Genomic DNA, 20,029 nt, shown 5'->3' on the forward strand with positions numbered 1-20,029 from the left:
AGGCAAGTGTCAATTAAGATGTAAGGAACAAGAAAGGCCATTGTTATAAAATTGTTCACAAAATTTTAATTACCTAATGATTATATACTTAGTTTTTGCTCTCACATGAACTTCAGTCACATTGGGGAGACAAAAGTTCACAGCTATATTATGGAAAATCTCTCTGATGAAATTTTATTCTCAGCAATGTTCTCTAACAGGACTCTACTACCTCTAGAAAAACAGATTTCATTTACAGTATTTAACTTTTCAAGGGTCAGTGAATTAACCTTATATAAACTTCAATGCTTTTATATTATCCTCCTATGATATAACTTTTAAACCTATTGAGCACTAACTAGATGTCTGGCACTATGTTAATCATTTTCTATTGTCTTAGCACCTACTTCCTAAAATTGTTGTACATGTTATGTCAGTCACCATTTTTCAAATGCAGAACCTGAGGCATAAAAGCTTAGGTATTTTGCTAATATAAGTCAATAAGCAGTGGGGCTGGGTTTGACTCAAGCAGGGATGGATTCAGCTTCTGCAGACCTAGCTCAGTCACTATAGTCCCTTTTATTTTACTGTAAACTTTTTCTTCACTTTAAGTTATCCCATAAAGAAACCTAAGATAAGTAAACATTTAGAGCATTAGCAAAATACCCAACAGAGGTTCCTTAGAGCTTAGAGTACTCTAGATAAAGAGTACTTTCTTTCAGATGCAAACAAAAATATAAAAAATAAGAAAATAGTAAGTGGTACTGGAGAGTTATAAAGGGTGTGAGTCTTAGCCAATTACATATTCAAGAAATAACAAGATAAATAACTGATTTCTATGGTAATATATTGATATGGTTTTATTATTAAGTTGGTAAGTTGATTTAGAAAATTATTACCAATATGTCCACTAGAGCAAGGGATATAAAGGAAAAAATAAACAAATGGGAATACATCAAATTAAAAAACTTCTGCCTGGCTAAAGAAAATATCAGCAAAATGAAAAGGGAACCAAGTGTACGAGAAAACATGTTTGCCAATGATACCTCAGACAAGGGTTTGATCTACAAAATGTATAAAAAAACTCATAGGACTCCACTCCAGAAAGACAAACAATCCAATTAAAAGTGGGCAAAGGACCTGAACAGATACCTCTCCAACAAGAACATACAGAGGGCCCAGAGATATATGAAAGGATGCTCAGCATCACTAGCCATCAGAGAGATGCAAATTAAAACCACAGTGAAATATACTTTGTACCAATCAGAATGGCCATCATAAACAAATCAACAAACAATAAATGCTGGCAAGATTGTGGAGAAAAGGGAACCCTAGTACACTGTTGGTAGGAATGCAGACTGGTGCAGCCACTGTGGAAAACAGTATGGAATTTCCTCAAAAAACTAAAAGTGGAACTGCCTTTTGACCTGGCAATTCCACTTCAGGGATTATACGCTAAAAATCCTGAAACATGAATTCAAAAGAACCTATGCAGCCCAGTGTTCATAGCAACACTATTTACAATAGCCAACTACTGGCAAGAGCCTAAATGCTCATGAGAAAATGAGTAGATCAAAGAACTGTGGTACATTTACACAATGGAATACTATGCAGCAAAGAGAAAGAAGGAACCCCCCACTCTTCATGAGAGCATGGATGAAACTGGAGAGCATTATGCTAAGTGAAATAAACCAGGCAGTGAAAGACAGATGCCATATGATTTCACCTATAATAGGAACTTAATGAACAAAAAGCAAGTGAGCAAAATAGAACCAGAGACATGGAAATAAAGAACAAACTGACAGTGACCAGAGGGAAGGGGGCAAGGGCATAGCAGAGGAAAAAAGGGGAAGGTCAAGTCGAGGAACATGTATAAAGGACACATGGACAAAGACAATGGGGGAGCAAGAATTGAAAATGAAAGGTGGGGGGGTGGGTAGGGCAGGGGAGAATAATGGGGGAAAATCAGGACAACTGTAATTGAACAACAACTTAAAAAACTAAAAAATATTTTTCCTACAAAAAAAGAAAACTTAATAGCTAGTTATGCATGTCCAGAATTCTAATAAAAATTGCTTTTGAACTCTATAATCCATTAACTTTCTTATTGTCATTGATTAATTTTAAGTTAAAATACATCATTAATATGTCAATTTGAGAAATAATCTACATTCCCTAAAGTTCACCAGAGACATGTTTCATTTAAGTATGTTAATCATTTAAACATTTTATATATAAAATCAGTGTCTTCTTAATATGCTTTTTAAGTTCATATGGAACAATCACAAGGTAGATGCTGTTTCTGGGTTCGAGATTCTCCTTGAAGCCTCCTTTATCCCAGCTATTTTAAAGAATATATTTAAAGAATTTCCAGCTACAGTTATATAGTGGCTTTTTCCCTAGTGGCTTTTTCCCTAATAACTATATGTGAAATAGTTTATTGTCTCCCACTGTTCTTTTTATTTTATTTAATGGTGAGTACTTTTGCTTCTAAGTAAAAACTTACAGCCTCTCATTTTTTTTCCTCCTCACTCTAAAGTACCTAGCTTTTGACTTGGGAATAGAGAAGTCCTCCCTCCCATCTGTCCCTCTCCAGTGTGGAGGTGGGACACAATAGTACATCAATAGCTCCCCCACCGACACCTCCAAACTTCTCTCTTTCACACTTTTTTATATCTATATAGCTACATTTACATACACACACACACACATCTATATCTAGTGGCTACAGGCTTAAGAGTCTTGCTTTGTCATCTCTTTATTCATTCTCTATGAAGTCTTACCATTTAAATGATTACATCCTCTTTTGATACTTAGCTAAAATTTCCATTTTAGTACCTTGTTATGCAATTCAAAGTATTAATTGCAGCATACATTTTTATTAATTATTATGACTTATCTATTTCATACTTTTTCTTGAGACTGACCTAGAATTATGTTGACACTTTTTGTACTCCCCACAGCATGGAGCTTAGTAGTGAAGTCTTAGAAAATGCCCACTAAATACATAGTGTCCAGCAGAACTAATGCCTGCTTGAGTGTGGTTGGTAGGGTAATAATATGGGTGTGATAATTTATAGTTTTAATTTGAACATTTCACCTAAAATATGTGGTGTGCTTGAGTGTGACATTGTTATGTTACAGAATTACGTGCTTATGATTTTGTAATAAAAGATTTTGTTAAAAACAGAGGTGTTATTTTTGCCAGTCCCTGTATTTTAACCTAACTTGATAAAAAGTGAAAACCTGCCCCTGCTGGTATGGCTCAGTGGATGGAGTGTGGCCTGCAAATGAAAGGGTTGCCAGTTCGATTCCTAGTCAGGGCACAAGCCTGGGTTGTGGGCCAGGTCCACAGTAGGGAGTATGTGAGAGGCAACCACACATCAATGTCTCCCTCTCTCCCTCCTTTCCTCTCTCTCTAAAAATAAATTTTAAAATATATTTTTTTAAAAGTAAAAAGCTATTCATTTTTATCCTCAGTTTCAGGTACAGCATTATGTCTCTCAGAGTCTGTTAACCCTGGGAAATTGCAGCTTGTTAAGAAAATCTGTAATATCTCTGCTTCTATCAGAAGTAAATAGCTTCATTGATGATCTGGATGCCATCAATCAGGTACTTGAAACTATAACTTTCCTTTATTGTTAATACAGCTGTAGGCTTTTCCTCCTTGTCTCCATGCTTCTTGCAAATCTGGTATTTTAATTATTACCTTATTTCTAATGTATATGAATATTGTTACTGCCTACTGAAATTATAGAAAGATAGTTCAGAAAATAGTTTTCAAAGTAATAGCATCTTGTCATCTGTACTTGTATGTATGTATCAGTAGTGCCCCTGGTGACAGCAACTGAATGCTTAGGTGAGTGGCCTGAAATCTCCACACAGGCAGCATGTGCCTATAGCAAAGCAGTAAGAGGAAAGGGTGCTGAGTTCAGAGCAGCCTCTGACCAGGGTTCTTTTTCCTAATTGCTTGTGAGAACGGTCTGGCTAACGTTTAAATATCTTGTTGCCAAGCTAAATACCATTCATATTACCTGGAGGTCTCTGTGGTTAAGGCTGTCCAGGTGATTCCAGTGTGTACCCGAGGCTGAAAACCAGGGTTCTAAGCCCTTTTATATGTGCCGAGTCTTATATCACTGTTGATGAATATGTCTGAGGAGCAGCAGTCATTCCCATATTTTACTGTTGACACTGGTATATTATATATACATTTTGTTAGCTCATTTAATATTATTGTTATTTCTGTGGTAGAATTAAATGCAAGTAAAGGAAATCAGAGGCAGGTAGAATGTTTTGGTAAAGAGGAAAATTAATAATAAAAACATATGTATGTAATTCCAAGTAGCTTTTAACCAAGTTCTTTTATCTAAGTTCTCTATATTTCATGACGTATTCCAAAGATATTATATAACCTAATTGAATTCACTGTATAACTTGGTAAATCATCCAGTTGGAAAATTTTTCAAGTGACTACTAAATGATAAACTCTCTTAAGAATTCTGTTAGATAATTTTTTAAAGTAATTGCTGCCAATCTCAAGGACCTAACAATCAATTTGAGAAAGAAATAAGGCATATATAGTAATTGGGGAAAAAAGGAAGTGTTAAATCACATGATGCTGCTTGCAGGAACTCCAGGATCAAGGAAGTGATCAAGGTAGGTTACAAGTCCCTGAAAGACTTCATGGGAAAGGAATAACTTGAAAAATGCCTTTGAGCTGAAAAGAGAGAATAACAGAATATAGAGGCACCAGGTGACTTTGTAAAAATGTGTGTCAAGGATTCTGAGGAAACAGGTGAGGTCATGGCATTTAAAAACAGGAAGTACTGTGGGAAATTAGTTTAATCTAATGAGATTATCTGTGTGGAGAATAACAATCTACAGAAAAGAAATTTTATTTAGTTTTCACAAAACTCCATGAAGCAGTTATAATTTTACCTAGTTTACAGATAAATCAAACCTTAGAGCAGTTAAGCAACTTGACCAAGATGTCAGAAAGAACATATGCTAAAGATGTAACTCAAACCCTGGCTTTCTGATTGTTATGCCGCTAAGATAATACAAGAACAGTAACTACTTTTCTGCTGGTAATATGTGTTAACATGTTTTACATGCACTTTCCCTACCAATTCTTCTAATAGCCTATCAAGATGTTAGTATTGTTGTTCAAAGACAAGAAAACTATTAGTTAACTTCAGCCAACTGATGTCTAAAACGACGCATGAATAGCTATGGAATTGTAGGGAGAGCTGAAGAGACTCCAGGCCTTGCTTTCATGAATGACTCCCATAACCACGCAGCAGAATTTAGCTACCAAAGGAAATGCTGTCTTTGCCATAATGGCCTGTAAGCTGCCTGCTGAATCAAGAAGCTGCTGCCACAGAGGGTCCAGAAAACAGCCTGGCTGTATTGTAAACTGCCAAATGAATGTCCTGTACTTGTCTCACTCTGTGAATCAGTTTCAACTACAAAGTCTTTGTGAGTGCATTTGTTTCTGAACCAACAACATATTCAGAACCCTAGCAGTGAGGAAGTATAGAAAGTGTAGTTCTTTGTTTTTTCAGCTTTTTCACTGCAAAAGGATGATAGAATTACTATTGATGTAGTCAGTCCAAGGTGTCCCTTACATAAAAGGATAAGAGATTCAGTAACATGCTGGTAAGTGATGGAGTCAGAGTAAGGCAAAGAGCATGATTACAGGGAGGCCATTTATTTAGGACATTCACTGCAATAAATCTTCCACAAGCAGCAGTAATCACTGGATATAAGAGGTGTTGTCCAAAGGATTCAAGGAAAGATTTAATGAGAAAGAGAGAGGAGAATCAGTGGAAACATTAATATTGTGAAACTAAGAGCTAGGGAAGATGTTACCATTGAAAAGAATTAGGTAGCTGAGAAGGAGTGCTTATTTGTAAACCAAGTAAGTTGAGTTTGGATATTTTGAAGTTAAGGAAACATTGAAGTAATGTAAATGTAGACAGATAGAAATATGAAACTAAAACTTGAGAGAAAAGAAAGGATTATACATTGAAATCTGAGGAATATCACTATATGGCTATCATGAAATCACAGTTAGAAACAGAAAAAGGACTCAGAAAAGTAAGGTGGAATGGGAAAGGTAAATATCAAACAAAAAATAAGACAAGTTTGACTTTAATATATATGTTAGATGGTTATTATAAATCTCAAGCCCAAGTGGTTTAAAAATTTTGTCAGATATAAATAATATATCCTTATTATATATAATGTGGATTTTGCAGAAAAAAATATAAAAATATAAATATGAACATCATACTTCAAATTGTATATCTCTTAGAGTTATTTGCTCCCCCAAAATACCGATATTATGTAGTACATTGTTTTGTATTCTGCTTTCTTATTAAGAAAATGTTATTTTTTTAGGGACTCAAAAATATTTTATTATATTCCTGTTTCTTAATTTATTTAGTCTTTTGTTGGATATAGAGGTTACTGCTGTATGGATTTTGACCTCTGATATAAAAATTAAGTCATTTTCTGAAACTGATTCATGGAGATATTTCAGAACTTGATTTTATTGAATTAACTACATTCAACTCTTATTGGTGATTTGTATTCCAGATTGGCATATAAAGATGATGTATTAGAGAATGTATATAAAATGTCTAATTATTTTAATACAATTTCTCAGAAAGTCTGGAAAATAATTTTAAAAGTCATGAAAATTTACTGTTAACAGTATCCTTCCCAATAGCAAAAAATCTGAACACATATATGAGTTAGAGAATTAAAGACAAAAGGCAATACTGAATTGTGGTTGTAAAGATATGGAAACATGATGTGAGCCCTGTGATGGGCTCCAGTTTTGGTTTGGGGCCCTTTCTGGACCAGCACAGGTGGAGCCCAGCCAAGTCATAGCAGCTTCCTGACCTGAAGGGGCAGACATAGGAGCTCAGGAGCACCGATGTCAGCATCATGGAGAGAAGAAAACTGTGAAGAGGAAGAGATCAAGAAATGTATAGAGGTTTGTTGATTATTTGTTGAATACTAACCTGCACGTGTACAGAAGGACACTTCACAAGGCCAAGTGAAGAAAAACTACTTAGTAAAGAACTACTGCGAACAAGCCCTGAGCTCAACAATGGCAGAGCTCACATAGTGCTTAAGGCCATCTTAATTCTATCCAGGCATATTGGCAATACCTTATCTAATACTGGGCATTCAAGGGAGACCCTAATAGGTCACACCTTAGCAATAATGGTCACACCTAGCAGGAGATTTATAGTCCTGGGATAATATAGTCCATTCTAGATGGATTCTAACAAAGCTTATAAACAAGCCTTGAGAGGATCTTGCTGATTCACAGATATATTGACTGCCAGCTAGAACAATATAACACAGAACCTCAGTTCTGTGTCTAGTAGCCATTCAGAAATCACAACATGTAAAGAAGTAAGAATGTACAACTCATAAACATGAGGAAAAAATAGTTAGTGAAAATAGAACAGAAATGGCAGAACTAGTGGAATCAGCATGCAAGTACCAAAATAGCTATTATAAATATGTTAAAAGAAAACACGAATAATGAGGGGAAAAATAGGAAATTACAACATAAAAATAATATATATTATAGCTGTTAAATACTATTCTTAACATTTCATATATGTTTATGTAAAAAAGGGTTTCACATATACTTTTTTATTAAAAGTATATAACTATTAATTGTAATTTTTATGTAATGTCATTTAATTCTCCCAACTATACAGTGAAGTAGTGCTAGGATCAGGGTTAGATAGTTTAAATAGCCAGCCCAGAGTCACAGTAAACATCACCAGGTTACTGAGCCTAGCAAGTCCGACTCCAGAGTCTGGAAGATAAACTATACATATTTTCCATTACTGAATGACCAATTTAGTTCTTTGTATTTCACTGTCACTGTTTTATATTTTAATTTGCCTTCTGCAACTGGTATATATATTGTCCCACTTATTATCTGTAGAAGCAAAATTATTGTAGATAACATATTTGTTGATTTCAATATATCCTTCATATATAATCTACTGTGAACCAGATCTTTGAGAAAGTGTATGTGTATTATCTTGTCATCCTTTGTTATAGCTGTGTTTATTTGAAGCTGTTTTCTTGGGTCTTGAAAAATTGTTTATATAATGCTGAGGATAAAACTTCACTAATATCTTGACAAATATGTATTTTGTATTACCCTGTTTGGAGTCTTTTCTTTATCAATTGATTAAAATTAAGAGTTTTCCCTGGCTGGGCAGCTCAGTTGATTGAAGCATCATCCTGTACATCAAAAGGTTGCAGGTTTGATTCCCAGCAGGGTCACATACTTAGCTTGTGGTCCAGTACCTGGTCAGGGAGTATACAGGAGGCAGCTGATTAATGTTTCTTTCTCACATCAATGTCTGTCCATCTGTCTGTCTGTGTGTCTCTCTTCCTCTCTTATTTCCTCTCTCTCTTATTTCCTCTCTCTCTAAAATCAACAAATATATCCTCAGGTGAGGATTAAAAAAATAAGACTTAGTAGCTATCATTATTTTTAGAGTGACAGAATTTTTTCCTGATGATTACTGTATATTTAACATCTTGTGACAAAATTACCTTGGTTTTCTATTTATTATGAAAATAGCTTTGAAAAGGTGGTCCCTGCAGGATTTCATAGACTGCTGGCATATTGATTTTCTAAATGCCTTCCTTTTTGGCTGTTAGAAAACTGAGAACAAAATCAAGACATTGACTTTTAATTTCTCAATTATTATGCCATTGGGACAGTGTTGCAAAATTTTGTAATTCCTTCTTTAAGTGGCTTTCTTCTTTTTAGATAAGATTTAAGCAGCTTCCTTATCTAGGAAAGCCAGGGTGTGACTATCTCTATAAAAAGAAAAAGACTTGTTTTTAGCAAATTCTGTTTTGTTTTTGAGAATTTTATTAATAAGTTTACAGATTTCTCTAGATGCCTGGATGGTATGTGATTTTCACAGATGATTTTGGCCTTATGATCAGGCATCACTAAATTTTTCTACTACTGAAAGCTGATTTATTAGTGTATTTTATTTTCAGATTTTAACAAAAGTAGTGTTTTGTTCATGTGGAAAGGTAACATGGAAAACGAAGCATGAATAATTAATTTATCTTTATATCAATACTAAAGAATCATTACTCCAGTCCTAGCTCCAGTCTGGGCCTCATTAACCAACCAGTTCCCTTGAGGCAGGGGCTGGTTGGAAGGTGGCCAAGATAGCATTTTATGAAGAAGCTAAAATCAACAGAAAGTTTCTGTCAAGTAAAATGAGATAGGAGAAAGACCAGAACAAGGCACAAGGTAGACAATAGAGAGGTTCCGGTGGGGGCCTCAAGGCTCAGCCCTGGCAAAATAGCTGCCGACACTGAGTAAAGTCACAATTGGATTAAACCGTATGAATCTGAGAGATCTTACTCATTACTCGCTTTACTAATAATTTCAAAGAGAAGGGCAATCTCAGGGCACAGAGGAAGTAGAAAGAGATGTGGGACATCTTGTGTGGTTCCCAGGTTCCTTGTTTTGAGACATTATCTCTGTCCTCAAAAAACTTGTGAGGTCCTCAAGTGAGATTTTGGAGGTGTTTCTTACAGTAAAGGAGCTTTAAGTTGTTCCAGATCTCCACTTTAAACCCAGATAATTTTACAGCTTATATGGCCATCTCCATGAAGCAATGTTTCATAGGTGAGTCTATTTAATATAAGTAATTCTTTAGCTAGCAACTTTCTACTTAGAACATTTAATAGATGAAATTTCCTCCTAAGAGCAACTAGCAGGAGATCCACATGAGGAGGAGACAGTCCTCGTCATCAGCCTCCTTTTCATTCCCCTGGGCACAGCCCGAGTCTGTACCACCAGCTTTATCTTCTTCCTTCCAACTTGCTGTCAAGTTCCCGAAGCCTCTGTGTGCTAGGGGAGCAATTTTCAACCTTTTTCATTTCATGGAACACATCTAAAATTCTGTGGCACACCAAAAAATATTTTTTTTGGCCAGTCTAACCAAAAAATAGGGATAATTTTGATTCATTCACACCTGACAGTTATTTTTGGGTTGGCTGTTGTCATGTTTTAATTTGACTATCTAAGGGAAAAGAGGTCTGTACCCCTAACTAAATAGTCAGGTATTGCATGTTTTAAAAATACTTGGAGCACTTCAGTTGAAAACCACTGTGCTAAGAGATATTTATGGGACTGAGTAATCTGAGAAAGAAAATTGCTTTAAGAATGTGTATTTCAATTGTTGACATGGTAAATAGGTTTATGGTATTTAGGTTTGTGGTATTAGGTAAATAGGTTTATGGTAAATAGGAAATATGCTATTTCCTTAAAAAATATGTGACTTATAACAAATAAAAGATGAATACTAGGTTATGTAATGAACTATGCACTGATAAGAAAAAGAGATAAGCAAGCCAATAGAAAAGTAACTAACAATGGGAAACGGCAGTTTAATAGAAGAGGAAATACGAAAGGAAAACCAACGTGAGGCTCAACCTCAGCAGTACCAGGGAAATGGAAAATTACAAAAGAGTGAGATGTTTCATGATTTACTGGCTAGATTGACAGTTTTTTTTTAAAGTTAACTTCACATCAATATCAGGTGTTAGTGTTTGGGGGAAATGGAATTTATCACTGGGTAAAGTTAATGATGTATATCCTCTAAGATACAGCAGGCCTACTATCTCTGTACAGAGGAGTCCTGTATAAGATTGTAGATTTTAATATTTTTGTAATAGTCAAAAATTGGAAGTAACAGTATCTATTTTTAAAAGATTGCTGGGCGTGTTATATCAAAAATGAATATCCTGTAGCAGTTAAAATGAATGTTAGGTCTTCCTGTATTAACAGTGATAACTTTTGAAAACATCATGTTGAGTTACAAAGAAGAATGAAGTGTCCAAGAAGGAAAGATACTCAAATATACAGTCTTGAAAATTATATATACAAAACTGTTCATACATACACACACACACCACACACACACGAGGCACTCTTTCAGTATATCCATACTTTCAAAATTTCTTTTAAAGATTCAAAATCTGAAGTAAATATGAGAAAATATTAATAGATGTAGAAAATATACAGGGTGGGTAAAAGTAGATTTACAGTTGTATGTGAAACAGTTTATTCTTGTGTTATTTATTAATTATTATATTATTTTCCATACAAACTATAACCTACCTTGTATTGTCTGTACCAAGAGCTATGTGTTTTTGCATCATGAAATATTTTTATGTTAAAAAAATATTTCAGAATTAAAAGTATAAAACAGATTCTAAAAGAAAAAGTCTCATTTCATATCAGAACTGTATTAATTTAAAATGAAATCTCAGTTTTTAATGGAAATTTTACAGAAGTGTTTTTCTCGTTTATAGAGTTCATACCTTTATCTAATCAGCATGTTGTTGGGTACAGTAGCCAAGCTATTAAAAATGAATAATGCTTTGGAATACTGATAAGGATGAGGTGAAATCTGCGTTTAGAGTATTATGCACATATTTATATTAAATACTTCAGAAGCCTAGTATTTACAAAGTAGATGAAATTTCTACATAAAAATAGATTTTTAAAATTGGAATGAAAGCATATTAACAGAAGAAAAACTAAAACATTCTGCTGCTCACATCAGAAAGTATTTTTGCTTTATAGATAGCTTTTATTTTATTTAGTAAGTTAAAAAGACAAGTGACTCATTTATAAAAACAGAACATGCAAGTTAAAGATTCTAAGTCTGGAATGAGTTTGTATATACTTTCTCCAAAGTAAACTTATTTTCTTTATCAGGGCAAAATATAGGATACTATAAATATTTTAATAAGATAAAGAGAAAAATAATCATCGCTCTGAGCAAGAAACAGCTGACCCATTTCAGTTGAGAGGGGAACTACATTACTTTCTGAAAGTATACATATTTTGATTGTAGTAAGATCTAGAAAGCCGGGCTCATTAGCAGCAGTCCATCAGGGAGAACAGAATTTACAGCAAACTGTGCTCAAGTGGACAGCATAGAGATTAGTGGTCATTTTTGTTTGACAAGAACCTAGGAGAAAATCCTGATACTGACCTCTGTTTTAGATTAGTGACACTTCTCCTTTATCAGTGTTCTTGATGCAAATAATGAAATATTAGGTAAGGATTAAACAAGGCTTAAAATTCTCCAATGTACATGATTGGTCTACCAGGGGTGTCCATCCCCGTGGCCCACAGGCCGCATGCCGCTCAGAATAGCTATGCTGCCCAACACAAAGTCATAAATTTATCTAAAACATTTATGCGATTTTTTTCATTGGTGTTTGTGTATTTAATGTGTGGCCCAAGACAGCTCTTCTTCCAGTGTGGCCCAAATATGCCAAAAGTCTGGACACTCCTGGAAACATTTCTACATTGTTGAAAGTCTTTCTAAAGCTGCTGCTTAATAAGAAAATATGTAAGCTCAACTGGCAATAAAGGTGAAAGTTAACTAGGACATTTGCCACATAGAGGCTAGATCTTTTTAAGAAAAGCCTCCAAGTTAAATCACTGTGCCTAAGAGCATGAGCTTTGAAATCACATGCCAGGTTAAAATGCCATGTGACCTCTGAAGTAGTCTGTCTTATCTACAAATCAAACCTGAAGGCTCCAGAATGAAATGTATAGGCAGTACAGAACAGAGGAACATGTTAAATTAACCATGAGGGTACACTTGGTAAAATCCTCATGTAGAGGAATACAACTGTACAGGAAAAGCAACTCATTTTCTTCAACAAGTAGATTGCATTATAATGAGAAGAGCAAGGAGAAAGAAGTGAAGGAGAAGCCTGTACTTTAAGAGACTAAAGAGACATTAACTTGTTGGTGTATGTCAGGGATTGATGAGCTGTGGTCTTTGGGCCAAATCTGGCCTGCCACCTGCTTTTGTAAGTTTTGGGGGTGACCCAGCCATGCCTATTCATTTATGCCTTGTTTATGGCTGTTTTTGTACTAAAACAACAGAGTTGAGTAGTTCCAACAGAGGCTATATGCTCTGAAAAGTGTCAAAGATTTACTATCTGACTCTTTACAAAAATGGTTCGCCAGTTCCTGCTATATATGAATCATATTTGTAACCTGATTTACAGACCAGATAATACAATCAATTATGAGACAGTTGGGGAAAGCTGTACACTGTATGATGATACTGAAGAGTTATTTTTGTTAGGTGTAATATTATTTCAGTAATGTTTTAGATGTCCTTAGCTTTTAGAAATAAATATATAAATATTTAAAGATTAAATAAAAATAATATCCCTTTTAAGTGTCAAATTTTCTCCTCTTAAAATATTGACAACAATAGCATTATCAGTTATAGTTTTTGTGGGTCTCATTAAATAATGTCTTCATTTAGCAAAATTTATATTGTAAGTGCCCAGTGGATATTAGCTGCTATTATTGTTACTATTTAACAAGATATATAGCTTAAAATACAAAAATTCACTGCCATTTAATATGCATTTATTAAAAATTAATGATATCAGAACCATTTTCAAGAACAGTTTTCCAAATATTATGTTTGACAACTGATGGTTCCTAAACCATATTCTATAGAAGACAGGTATGGGTTCTGTCTTCAATAGAGTAAAACCACAAAGATTTTTGTTTTACTTAAGGAATGTAAGTTTGTAATGTTCATCCTCCTTTCAGCATAAATCTTGGACAAATATTTAGGAGACACTTGGAAGAGATACCAAAATTAGTGTGGTTGTGATGTCTGAATGTCCTTGAGTGACTGTGGCACTGAGCACCTGAAGATGGTTGAAAGATGTGTCATTGGACAGTATGAAATAAATTATGCTTGTTTATAATTCTGCTTTTCCATAATAACATTTTAAATTCTTAAAATTCCAAACCCAAACTTTGACTTAGGATGCTGAAAGGGTCAGAATAAGCCACTGTAGTCTCTCTCTCCCTCCTGCTGATTAAACTAAAAACATGGGAAAAAATACAAAAAAAAAAAAATTGAGGACTCTGAAGCTTTAAAAAAACAGCATGTGAATTTTTGAGGACAAAATTTAAACAAAAACACCAAATGGAATATGTTTTCCATTTTTTCCCTCTTTCATCTCTGGGATCTGATCTGTGGCAGTGCCATTCAAGGAACTATACAGTGCCTGAGGGCAGCAAAAGCTTGGACAGAAACATATCTCTCTGGCAACTGGACAGGGAATGCAGCATTTCTGAGCTCGAGAAGTCACTGTGCACATGCGGGGGCAACAGCTGTGGAGGGACCAGGTGTGCAGCTGCTGCCACAGCACTCCTTTGCTTTAGACTACAATTAATTCAAGAGAAGTTTTCAGGAAGTACAGAAAATTAAGCCAGTTCTTTCCTCTGTATTTGGCTATGCTAGCAATAAAATGTCAATTAAATATGATTACTTCTTTTTCCCATAAGCATTAGAATGTATTGCTACAGTTTTATTGGCTGTCAGTAAGCCAATAAAATAAGATAAGCCAATACTGATAAGATCTGTCAGTACTGATAGAAATCATCAGAGTCAGTCACTTCAGTATCATAAGAAAATTACATAAGTATTTTAATAATATGTCTTTTCCTAATTGTTTTTATTTTGTTTCCTGTGCCAAGTAAAATCATATTTTTTTCTGAACAATTTTCAGAGGCAATTAAAATCCAGTGCTTTCCGTGAAGTATTCTCTCATCTCCATGGGCAAGGAGCACCCCTGTCCTTCCTACTGCTCTCTTTGTATGATAGATATGAACACATTTTATTGGAGATAATTATAATCCAGTATTATTTTATGTGTCTTTTTCTTTGTACCAAATTTAGTAAAAATATCTTATCCATTGTTCTGTTTTTCTAACTTGCCTATGAAAAAATGTGTGTATTAAATGAGGACTTTTTCACTTGAAATAGAAGTGAAGCAAACCATAATCCTTAGTTCTCACTGACCCTGAATCACACACCACTTGTTTTCTAAGCTGTGATTCACTCACAATTAAAAAGAAGAAAATTAAAGAAAAGAACATTGGAATCTACATCTCCTCATTACATCTACTTTATGCAGAAATCCTTTGAATGCCTAAAAAGTATGATTTCAAGGAAAAAGACTAATGTGTGACTATACTTTCCTGAAAACCTGGAGATACACGTGGTACATATTTGGTACTTTAAAAAGTACTTATTGAAGGATATAGAAAGAAATGGATTGACACCAAAAGCAAAGAATACCAAAGCAAAAATAAACAAGTGGGACTACATCAAACTAAAAAGCTTTTGCACAGCAAAGGAATACCATCAACAAATTGAAAAGGAAACCTGTGGAATGGAATAGAATATTTACAAATCATATATATGATAAAGGGCTAATATTTAAAAGAGATAAAGAACTCATACAATTCAACTGTAAAAAATAAATCTAATTAAAGAATAGGGAAAGGAACTACAGAGACTTTTTTCCAAAGATATACAAATGGCTAATGTGTACATGAAGAAGTGCTCAATATCACTTATAATAAGGGAAAGGGAAATCAAAAACATGATGAGAGATACTTTCTCAAACCTCTAGAATGTCTGTCATTAAAAAGACAAGAGATAACAAGGTTTGGCAAGGATATGAACAAAATGGAACTTCTGTGTACTGTTGATGTAAATTGGGGCAGCTACTATGGAAGTTCCTCAAAAACTTAAAAATAGAACTACTATATGATTCAGCCATTCTAATTCTGGGTATATGAGGCCTGTCTGGAGAAACTCCAGTCATTTTTAATATAACAAGAATGGTTTGTACCACATCGATGTAACCTGGCAGCCAAGGGGAGTGGACTGGAATGTGCATGCATGAACAATGATTTCACTGTGCTAGTCAGTGGGGACAGTACACACCATTGAGTATGTGTGCTTTGTGGCTATTGCATTCAAAATGACTGTGTAAGTAGAGCAACAAATCTGCAATAAATGTGCATCAAATTTTGTATTAAGCTTGAACATTCCTCTATGAAAACTATTCAGATGGTTCAGAATGCCACAGCTATGGGCAACTAGTGATTGTCAGTTTCATCACAACAATGCATTCACTCATGCACCATGTCTTGTGAAGAGGTTTTTGGAAAAACATCAAATCACGTAGGTGACTCAGACCCCTGAAGCCCAGATGTGGCACCCTGCCACCTCTGGTTCTTCCCAAAACTAAAATCAGTCTTGAAAGAGAAGAAACTTCAGACCATTGATGAAATTCAGGAAAATATGATGGGGAAGCTGATGGTGATTGGGAGAACTATGTGAGGTACCAAGGTGCCTACTTTGAAGGGAACTGAGGCATCATTTTCCTAACTACAGTGTTTTATCTTGTATCTTCTTCAGTAAGTGTTTCTGTTTTTATATTACATGGCTGGATGTCTTCTGGAGAGACCTCATATATCCAAAAAAAAAACAAAATCAGGAATTCAAAGAGATATTTGCACTCCTATGTTTACTGAAGCATTATTCACAATAGCCAAGAGATGGAAACAACCTAAGTGGCCATCTGTGGGTTAATGGATAAAGAAAATGTGATGCATACATACATGCAAACACATATACAATGGAATGCTATTTTGCCATAAATAAGAAATGACATATTGCCACTTGTGACATGGTTGGACCTTGGGAGCAGTATACTATGTGAAATAAGTCATACAGAGAAAGACAAATACCATATGATATCACTTATATGAAGAATCTAAAAAACTAAACTCACAGAAACAGAGACAGATTGGTAGCTTCCAGGAGTGGGGGAAATGGCTGAAGGAGGGCAAAATATACAAACCTCCAGTTATAAGATAAATTCTGGGGGGTGTAATTTAGGGGATCGTGACTATAGTTAATAATACTACATGGTAATATTTAAAAGTTGCTAAAGAGAGTACACCTTAAAATTTGTTATCATAAGATAAAAAAAAGCCTTTGTAACTGTGTGTGGTGATGGATGTTAAATAAACTAACTGTGGTAATCATTTCACAATATAGATGCATATCAAATCATTATGCCAAACACTTGAAACTAATACAGAGTTACATGTCAGTTATGTCACAATAAACCTGGTAGAAAAAAACAAAAGCAATTAAAAAGTACAATGATAAAGGTGTTCTGGATGGCCTAGGGGTGTCAAGTGACAAGTCCAGGACTGAAAGAAACACAAAGAAGCAAAGTTGTAGTGCATGTGGAAGTTCAGCATTTCAGACTTTAGAATTGGGAACTTCTAGCTGTTGGCTACAGAGTAGGTATGAGGTTCATTGCAATTAACTAGGCCAAGAAATTGTTTGTCGGGAGCCTTACACGGTTCACCCAAGGGGCACAGGAAATCATTCAAGATGACACAGCATGTAAAGCAGGAGGAAAGGGCCTAATAGGTGCCTGACATTTTGATCAGTGCCTACAAAAGTGCTGAGCACATAGCATCTGGATAAATCCATGAAAGAATGAAAATACTTTAGATTAAAAGTAGAGAAGAAAGGGTGGGTTGAAAGTATAGTGTTAAGGCCCCTGTTGTGGGCAACAGGCTCAACTGCCAGAATCTCTGGGAAGGTGAGCTTTGTGGTTGTGATGAAACATACTCAGGTCTTCCATATCATGCCTCCCCTTTCCCAACCTGAATGCCGCCATCTAAACCCCTCCCTCAAGGAAATTTGGCAGTTGCTACATTTAAGTGCACAGCCGGGTTTCAAAGAGGTCACAGAGCCAGAAGGTAGTTTCATCTATAATTATGATTCACACTGCCAATTAGAATGCTATAATACTTCTGTTCACATTTATTAACCATGTTATTTTGAATGTGAACTGTAGCTACTTTCAAACTATGTTGTTCTCCATCATCATTAATCTAACATATATAGAGCTCTTACTGTGAGGCAAGCGTGGTGCTGAATGTCCTGGAGGCCAAGGCATACGGGGCATTTACAGTTTAATTGTGAAGAGTAATGCTTGCTGCAGTGTCCAAACCTAAGTTGATCATCAATCAGTATTTTGAATGACTATATACGTAAAGTATTTGCTGTCAAAACAAATTTTTGTATTATTTTATAGATATAGATTCATATATAGAGAATGTTATGATTTTAATGGAGAGAGAAAGTCCAAAAGGATTTAAGAAAAAAGGAAAATAAGATGGCTGGGCACTCCCCTGACAACCTCACAGAAAAGAAAGGATTTAAGTGGGCCAGGAGTAACCGTAGGACTTAGGGGAAATATTTCAGGTTAGCTAAGGGTACTGATGGTTCAGCACAGTGCCTGGGTGCTGGGAAGAGTACACTGACGAGAGCAGAGCTGCATTCCTGCTCACCCTGGTAAAAATCACATTCAGTATTTGTGCTAATGCTCTTCTTGGAAGTTACAACTTTAATTGTAACCTATGGCTTATAGATTTTTATACAGGTATTAGTCTACTTTTTATATATTTCCTTGGAAGTGCTTGATGATCAAAGAATGCAAATAAGGAAAAATGAGAACTCAAAGAAAATTTATGAAGCAAGGCCTGTCCTGGACACAGTCTTGGTGATTATAGATAGAGCTGTAGTGCATAATGTACAGTAGACTAGGGATTTAGAGGTGCTCAGCATTCCACAGTGATAATTTCATGTGATTCTCAACAGTACAGGAAAACCTCTGTGATTCTCAGTCAGTGCGAGTTTATTTCTAAGAATCTGACTTTTTTGGTGGAATTGCTATTTTACAGTATTACATTAACATTTGAGGCACTGTTGCCATAAACATTCATCTCATGTGGCTGGTGAATTTTAAACCCTTTTTTGATGAGCACATCTAATATTAAAATGTGAAAGCAGTGGCAGAATTAGGTAAAAAGTAATATTTTTTTTCATTTTCATCTTAAATATGTACAAAATGGTTAAACCTCTAAGGAGATAACTATACTATATATTCTATTTCATTTAGCCTTTTAAAACGTTTATTGAAAAGTACCTATAGAAGTTGAAAGTAGGGATTTGAGAAAAGAGAAAACAATGATGGCTTCAGAAACAGTGAATTACTACTACTACTACTACTACTACTACTACAACTACTACTACATATCTGGTTATTCCTTTAATGGCCTAGGCGTACATTCCAATTCAACTATAACTTAACTTGCTTGTTTGTAAGTGGACCTAGGATATTTTTTAAAAATCATTGAACATCTAAATTCTATACATAGGAAGGGCAAATTAAGGACTCAAATATGTAATAAAATTCCATTCTTAGAGTTTTAATCAAGTTCTCTCCTTTAACTTGACCATTACACTGTTTTGTTTCTTTTCTGTACAAATAAAAATGCCTTCTGAGCTTGGTTGCTTTGCTGTAATAATTAAAATATCCCTTTGTTAGAAAAGTGAGCCTCACTTGCCGTATGTCAGGAAACTTCAGAAATTGATGGGATATGGGAAGTGTTTTAAAAAAAAGCTTTGAAAATAAAAATGCGTAAGTCAAACCTTATTTAAATCTTTTATCTTTCTGTACATGGTACTATAATCATCCTGAGGATAGCTATTACTTAAAATATGCTGTAAAACAGGATGAAAGCTTTTAAGATATATTTTGATTAAGAAAAACCTGGCAGAGTGCTTCCTACCTTTTGAAACCAAACTAATATGAATAATTTCAGTTTAGAGAAAGGTTTAGATCTGACTTATATATCTTAGAATTTAACAGTAAGTAAAATCAACAAGTATTTTTAGTGCCTTCCATATGCAGTGTTCTAAATTAGATGTTTGAGAGTCTCAAAGCAGAAAAAGACCCACTCATTGTGGTCAAGGAGTCAAAAACTGTGTTGGTACTTGCATTTCTAACAAGTATTATTAATGCATTTTGAAGATGATAAACACCAGATGTGTTTGCTCTTTGTGTCCACTGATTTGAAAACATATAATGAACTTTTCATCCTTTTCTGTCATCTTAAAATCCATTGTCTGGCTTGCACTTTGACTGGATCTTTCACTATACATTAGCTCTTTGAAAAATATTGGATCACTGAGTTATATAAATTTTCTAAATGTCCACATATTTCATTATACAATATTTAGTGTGT

At 34.8% G+C, this 20,029-nt stretch overlaps 1 protein-coding gene across 1 annotated transcript in view; it reads left to right on the forward strand.

Moving 5' to 3' along the window:
* Nucleotides 1–20,029, forward strand: part of MEI4 (meiotic double-stranded break formation protein 4) — a 135,835-nt gene that overhangs the window by 81,029 nt on the left and 34,777 nt on the right. The window contains exon 3 of the mRNA XM_045842524.1: nt 3,460–3,591. Coding sequence (XP_045698480.1) covers nt 3,460–3,591 — 132 coding nt within the window. The remainder of the gene's footprint in view (nt 1–3,459; nt 3,592–20,029) is intronic.

This window comes from Phyllostomus hastatus, unplaced genomic scaffold (genome assembly GCF_019186645.2).
Source record: "Phyllostomus hastatus isolate PE091 unplaced genomic scaffold, TTU_PhHast_1.1 phas_contig_40, whole genome shotgun sequence".
Lineage (NCBI taxonomy): Eukaryota > Metazoa > Chordata > Mammalia > Chiroptera > Phyllostomidae > Phyllostomus > Phyllostomus hastatus.